At 40.5% G+C, this 6,879-nt stretch overlaps 1 protein-coding gene across 1 annotated transcript; it reads right to left on the reverse strand.

Annotated features, from left to right (window-relative positions):
* Window positions 1-1,785: 1,785 nt before the first annotated feature.
* LOC121739363 lies at window positions 1,786-4,264 on the reverse strand. The gene is made up of 2 exons (XM_042131803.1): window positions 4,188-4,264; window positions 1,786-3,475 (listed from the first exon to the last, which is right to left on the reverse strand). The coding sequence occupies exons 1-2, from the start codon at window positions 4,250-4,252 to the stop codon at window positions 1,807-1,809; spliced, it is 1,734 nt and encodes a 577-aa protein (XP_041987737.1). The 5' UTR covers window positions 4,253-4,264; the 3' UTR covers window positions 1,786-1,806.
* Between the last annotated feature and the right edge of the window lie 2,615 nt (window positions 4,265-6,879).

Genomic DNA, 6,879 nt, shown 5'->3' on the forward strand with positions numbered 1-6,879 from the left:
CTGCAGTCTGCACAGCTGTTTTGATTTAAGGGGTACCAGGTTTTTTTTATAAAAGCTTTTGACACCAATTTTGTTGACATCGCGCGCTATAAACTGAAGTCCACGCGGACGAAGTCGCGGGCAACAGATAGTTACAAAATAAGTTGAAGGCTTGGCTTGAATGTGATCTGAAAACTTTTTACGACAGATATATTGCATGGCTATGTAATATTTTGCTTGGCTCCTTTTTACATTTAATATTTTGGTGAGATTTTTTTTTGCGCAGGGGAAACCCATCATGGGTGCCCCGGTTTGGAGATGTGCCTCAGTTAGCTGAAGCACCCCGGGGGTATGTGAGACTCTTACTCACTAAAACCTCCTGCGGTTCGCCTTCAGCCGCAAAAAGGAGGGATATCCCGGATCTAACAAACACAGGACTCCCTCCACGACCGGCCGGTCTACCTCAGAAGGGACCGGACTTCCACCAAAGTTAGGGAACGCTTCGGCAAACTGAAGCGTTCCCCTCGGCACCGGGACTGGCTAAGCCGGGGAGGTTCCCATCCTCTCCCGGAGCCCCGTTAGACGAGACTTAGGAGGTTCGCATAGCGTCGCCTCCGCACTCCCGTCCTACGCCGGCGGAGCGGCAGAGAGGTGGGATCGTCCTCTCTGTCCCGCTCCGCGGCCTCTTTCTGCGACATAACAATTTCGCAGAAAGAGACCGCCGCCTGCCAGGCCTCATCGCTCTCGAGCATGCAGCGCACTATGCTCGGGAGCGAGAGGTCCCCTCCTAGCACTGCCACGAGATCAAGGGTATGCTGGGTCGTGTCCTCCACAGCGCCGCACTCATGGCAGGCTGGCGTTGGCTCTCTCCTGGCGACCTTACACAGGTACTCACCGAAGCATCCGTGCCCGGTGAGTACCTGCGTAAGGCGGAAGGTGAGGGGTTTCTTCTTGCGGCGCATCCACGCCGCAAGAACTGGACGCAGTGCCTCAGCGGTACGTTTACTGTACCCGGTACTGTACAGATACAGAACAAAAATAGGCTAAATATTGTGTTTTTTGTATGGGAATTTAAATTATTATTTTATTTTAATATTATTATTAAATATTAAAGTATACATATAACAAAAGAATGTGTGAAAAATTTAAGTGCCTACCTCTTGGCTCTTGCCATTCTTGATATAGAGCGAAAAAGGCCGAAAAAATCACGTTTGTTGTATGGGAGCCCCCCTTAAATATTAATTTTATTTTGTTTTCAGTATTTGTTGTTATAGCGGCAACACAATCTTTGAAAATTTCAGAAGTCTAACTATAGCGGTTCTTGAGATACAGCCTGGAGACAGACAGACGGACAGACAACGAAGTCTCAGTAATAGGATCCCGTTTTTACCCTTTGGGTACGGAACCCTAAAAATCAGCTAATATTTAGACCTTGTCGTCATCCCTATTATGATTTAAGTAAGTAATAATTTTCTTGTAAAACCAAAGTACTGTTGTCACTCCTTTTTTAAAGATGGCAGCCGGGGGACAAGGGTGCCGACTCCACTTGAGGTCAAGCTTCTATTGACCCCCCAATAATAATTGTAACATTTCAATGGACTATAAATTAATTAGGTACTCAATTTGATTTCATTTGTAACGGTTGTCAATAGGCAGTGTATATTAATTGGATTTTGTAGTAGCAAATAAACTAATAATAAACTATTTTGCGATTCATAACTAGGTATGTTTAATTTATTTGCAAGGTGTTGTCACTAATGTTTTAATACGTCATGACGTTTCTTCATCCAATAATAATTGATTAAGTATAATATGTTACAATAGTTTTTAATTTTTCTCCGAGGAACAGTTTTTGCAGTTGCATAAAATCTTAAATAATACAGAACTGGGATCATGATGTTTAGTTTCGCATACAGATAAAATATCTAAACCTATACTGATATTGCCATTGCTTTCTTGAATAAACTGTGCGGGAATTCTTTCTGTATCATGAACTAGGTAAAGACGGCCGTTGAAACTGATATTAGGGTTCCGTAGTGTATGGCTCTCAGGCTCAAGTTCGCCATTTTCTGGAATACGTTTAGGAATGGAGAATTTGTATAATACTTCTGTAACATTATGATTGCCTTGCACATTTATGTTTTTCACGAAAACATTGGTGTAGCTGTCCTCCGAAGGGCTGTCGTTGATCAATACTTCTGTTCCGTTGACTTTACTTACAACATTACCATCTGGATATTCGTGAGTTATTATTCTTATAACTGGAACCTCATTTTCGTTTACACGAGGTCGGTAAAAGTTACGTCTTCCGTCTACAAATTCTAGAATTTTCGAGACGTTATTATCCTTGCTTTCATTTCTAATATTACTATCATTGCTATCATTTAATGGTTCGGCATCGGTTTGGACGTTTTCTACTTCTGGTTTCTCATCTCCTATCCCATCAGTTATATTTTTTAAAGTATCGTTTTCCTGAAGTTGTGCATCTAATTCCGACAGCACTTCCTTTGTTGGATCAAACAAGTCATGTAAAGCATTCTGCAATTCGATTTTATCAACATTTTTAGCTGTCGTATCATAATCCGATAAAGAGGCCTGATTTAATGTGTTTTGATCTATCACATCTTCCCTTGTTTTATTTGTTTTCTCTAGGGAAAGCTGTTCAGTTTTGTCAGTTGAAAGTATAAGCTTATCTTCGTTGGCATAATTCTTTTCATTAATATTTTCCGTAACTTTGATGTTAGGCTCTGCTACATCTTCAGTTTTTTTGTTGTTTTCTTCAAGAATATTACTGCTATCTTTTAGATTGGGATGGGATGAAACTGAAACCAAATTTTCTACCATTTTTTCATTACTAGGAATTCTATTACTATATAAAGTTAAAGATTCGTTAGCATTGTTTTTTAAATCGTTGCCATCTCTAATCGCTTTATTTTTTTTAACTGAATCTTTAATTTCTTTTATACTATCTTTTAGTATAGCATTAACTGTTCTGCATTTCTTTTCTATTCTAGATTCTAGTTCTTCGTCAGTTAATGTTTTGAATCGGCTGAAGTGATTTGCCTTATGACTTTCTCTTTTATAAGGACATAATCTTAAAGTATGGACCGTATTGAGTTCAACACAATCCGATAGGTCATTAAGAATGTCTATTAAGTCGATGTCATTAATAGTTGGATTATCAAGCGAAATATCCAAATTATTATCAGGACTAAAGTGAGGTAGCTCATTTGAATAAGCTTCAGGTGAAAAATGAACTGGAGGTAATGTTTGTGACTCGCCAATGATTTTATTTGGTTCCTCGTTTAATTTCTTGTTATGCTTGGACGGTTGTGGAGCAGAATGTATTTCTCGAAGCTGTGGTTTTATGGGAGCGTAATTATTTTGGTCATAATAATCATCAGCCCAGACATGTTCTATGATAGGATGAGCCTGTCTTTTATGTAATATGTGTCCGTTAGGTACACGAAGACTGGATATTAGGGGTCCATGGAACCTAAGGAATAAAATATTGAAGCACGTTATGTTAATCGTTGAAAATACTAAACATTAGACCATAAACACATGATAGTAAACTGGGCAATGATATTCTATGTTACTAACGTAACTAGATTGGAAGTTTACGGTAGCAACGCGTTGCCACTTCGAAGATGCCTGCAGGCATATCTCACATACATAATGACATAACGAATATATGACTTGACATTGTCTTTTGAACAAAAAAGTGGTTACGCATTTCTGAGAATCTTTTGTAAGACATTGCTACTCTAGTATTTTAGAAACTCATTGAAACTGGGTATTAAATAAACTTGTCACAACTAGATTATCTGGCATACTATATACATAATCCATGGCGGCTCCTGAGTCCTGACTCCTGGAATGCTCGATGTCCTGAACACCAGCGGGGCTAAAATGGTTGCTTTGAAGAATCACATTATTCTTTTAAAATCGCAAAATGCAAGTCTGCTTGCAATTCATATTTAGTCATTCGTACTAAATTGACATATTTTGTCAGTTTGACAGTTTTGACAATTCTTTGCTGAACACATCACATTATGTGACCATTTAAGCCCCTTGGTTATGGCCTATGGGTGAATACACCATTCAATCAGATCTTTCAATGCAATTTATTCCCTACAGCCATATTGCTGGTTCCAGTGATATCTATTTAATTTAATCAAAGGTGTTATTGTAAAACCAATACTTACACGTTGAGAATTAAACATGACGATAAACAAAGCTGTATCGTTATTAAAACGAGCAATTTCATCATGTTGACTCGGCAGCCCCGATTCTAATGAGTTTATATTCATTAGTCCACACTTCGACGCGTTGGGCAATCGGTCACGACGATTTCCAAGATTAATTCGACGCGATCTTAATGATGGTGCGTTGTAACGTGCAAGTTTACTCGTTTGTTTTGGCATCCATGCTGATGGACTATGTTTACTCCACCTCGAGCTTACTTGTCGCTAGCGGTCATTGACTCCCTGTCAAAAACTTGTCATTTTCCATATAAAACCACGATTGACTATATCTGACAGTTTATTGTCAATCGCGGTTTATATGGAAAATGACAAGTTTTTGACAGGGAGTCAATGACCGCTAGCGACAAGTTTTGTCACCTTGTTGTCAACAGACTTCAACCATAAATAAAATAGTATAATTCACTATGTATAGGTTTGTCAAATTGTCACTCAAAATCTGTCATTTTCTTGAGTGTGCGTATTGTAGTGTGTAATGTTTTATTTTCTAAAAAAATGTATGATAAAAGCATATTTTCAAAATTATATTAGCTCGATTAGGCCAATTAGTATAGTAAGTTCACCTCGGAATTCGAGATTCCCAGCTGTAAGTCTGTAAATATTTGTATATTGGCACCCTAAATGTTGTCTCAAAACCTACATAAGGGTGTGCGCAATAGTTGCGCACAAATTTCAAGGTCAAAAGGTCACAAAAATCGGTTTTTTGCATTTATTTTGTAAATATTTAATTTCATATGGGTTTTTTGCTATTTGTATTTATTACCATAATGTAGAATACAAAATTTTCTACAACTTTTGTTCAAAAAATTTTCATACGGTGAACCGTTTCCGATAAAGAGGGCGGAGAGCGCGCGGTCACAGTATCGCTTCAGGTTAACCGGTGCCTCCGGTCGGAAACGCGCCATATTCAATGTGTCGCGACACCGGTGTCCGATCCTTTTATATTATGTCGTAAGCTCGCCGTAAGGTAAGGTTTCATCAATAAATTGGCTCTCAAATTTTTTCTCTTTCTTACGATTGTAAAATGGCAGCCATTTTAGTTTTTCTCGGGCTTTCACACTAATCTGACCAATACTTCTCATGTAAATATCTTGTAAATATAAGAAAGGTCTTATTTAATAGCTAAACTTATGGACTACGCTTACACAGGCAATACGTTATGAATTTCGAAAATTAAACATAGAAAAACCAAAATTTAAGGTGTAGCAGTACCTACGTTCGTTCGCCGATGAAACAAAGAAAACAACGCGCTCTGAAAAGAACGCACGCCGTCTTTGTATACGTTCGTTATAGAAGTTGAAACACAGAAGAAAATCGCTCTGCAAAGAACGTACGTTCGCAATGACGAGAGAAACTGTCCGTGTAATAATACCGGACATGAACCGGCCCTGAAAAAGGCATTTTTCTAATAAGAATTCTTCGCAACAACACTACGCGTTTTCACATCGAGGTTACGTCGAGCGAGGGATCTTCGCAGCGTGGCTACGGTCTTCATGGCGTTTGCAGAGCTTCCATCTTCACAAAATGGCGGCACTACAATTATTACCGGCACGGCGTCGACCGGCAGCGAGACGTCGTCGGTATGGAATGCGCGCGCGGACTGAATTCGCGGGCCGCGAGAGCCCATATTTATACTCGGGCGATGCCAGCGCCGCGCGCCGCGGCGCGGCCAGTTTCTCGCGCGGCAATCATAATTACCTTGTAAATATTTCTTATTCATTTTTTTTCCCTTTCTAATTTTTGTAAATGTTTTTATCCCTTTCTGTACATCTCTTTCTAATTGTAATAGCCAATCACAATCAATCTTTTAACCTTTGTACATTTTGTAATAATAATAATTAACTCATTTTTTTGTATATAAGCAGCGCATTTTTGTAAATAAATCACTTCAGTTCACCACAGTAAATCGAGTTTTACTCTTTACTCCTCCGACCTCTAGTGAACTCTTAGAGTGACCAACGGGTCCTCTAAACTGGTGACCCCGTGAACAACAAGCAACCTCTGCAAGAAGAAACTCTGCCCGAAGAACAAGAGGAATCTCTGCCCGGGAAACTCTCCGCAACGAAACACTGCACGACGAAACGCTGCTCGGACGAAACGCTGCACAACGAATCGCTGCCCGAAATCCCACTGAAAAAATGGAACCCAGAGGCGAATCCCTGCCCGAAACCTCGGCACTCACCAGCAACACGGCGACGTCACCGTCATCGCAGGAAATCGCCGGCATCGCACTTTCGATGCGAATTCCGCCATTCTGGAGAGACAAACCCAGGCTCTGGTTCGTCACCTTCGAAGCAGCCACCAGCAGCCTACAGAAGAACCAAAGCCAGCTCTCCCAGATGGTCATCGCTCGTCTAGAAAAAGAAGACATCGAGCAAATCGCCGATCTTCTGTACAACCCGCCAGAAACAAACGAGTACCAAGCACTGAAGGACCGACTCATCTCCGCATATGAGGAATCTGACAGCCGGCAGTTTCAACAGCTTTTGTCAGACATGGAATTGGGAGACCAGAAACCATCACAATTACTCAGACGTATGCGAAACCTGGCTCGCAACAAGGTCCCCGATTCCACCCTACAACTCATGTGGGCCAATCTCCTCCCGACGAATATTCGCTCCGTCCTGGCCGTCAG

The sequence above is a fragment of the Aricia agestis genome, chromosome Z (genome assembly GCF_905147365.1).
Source record: "Aricia agestis chromosome Z, ilAriAges1.1, whole genome shotgun sequence".
Taxonomy (NCBI): domain Eukaryota; kingdom Metazoa; phylum Arthropoda; class Insecta; order Lepidoptera; family Lycaenidae; genus Aricia; species Aricia agestis.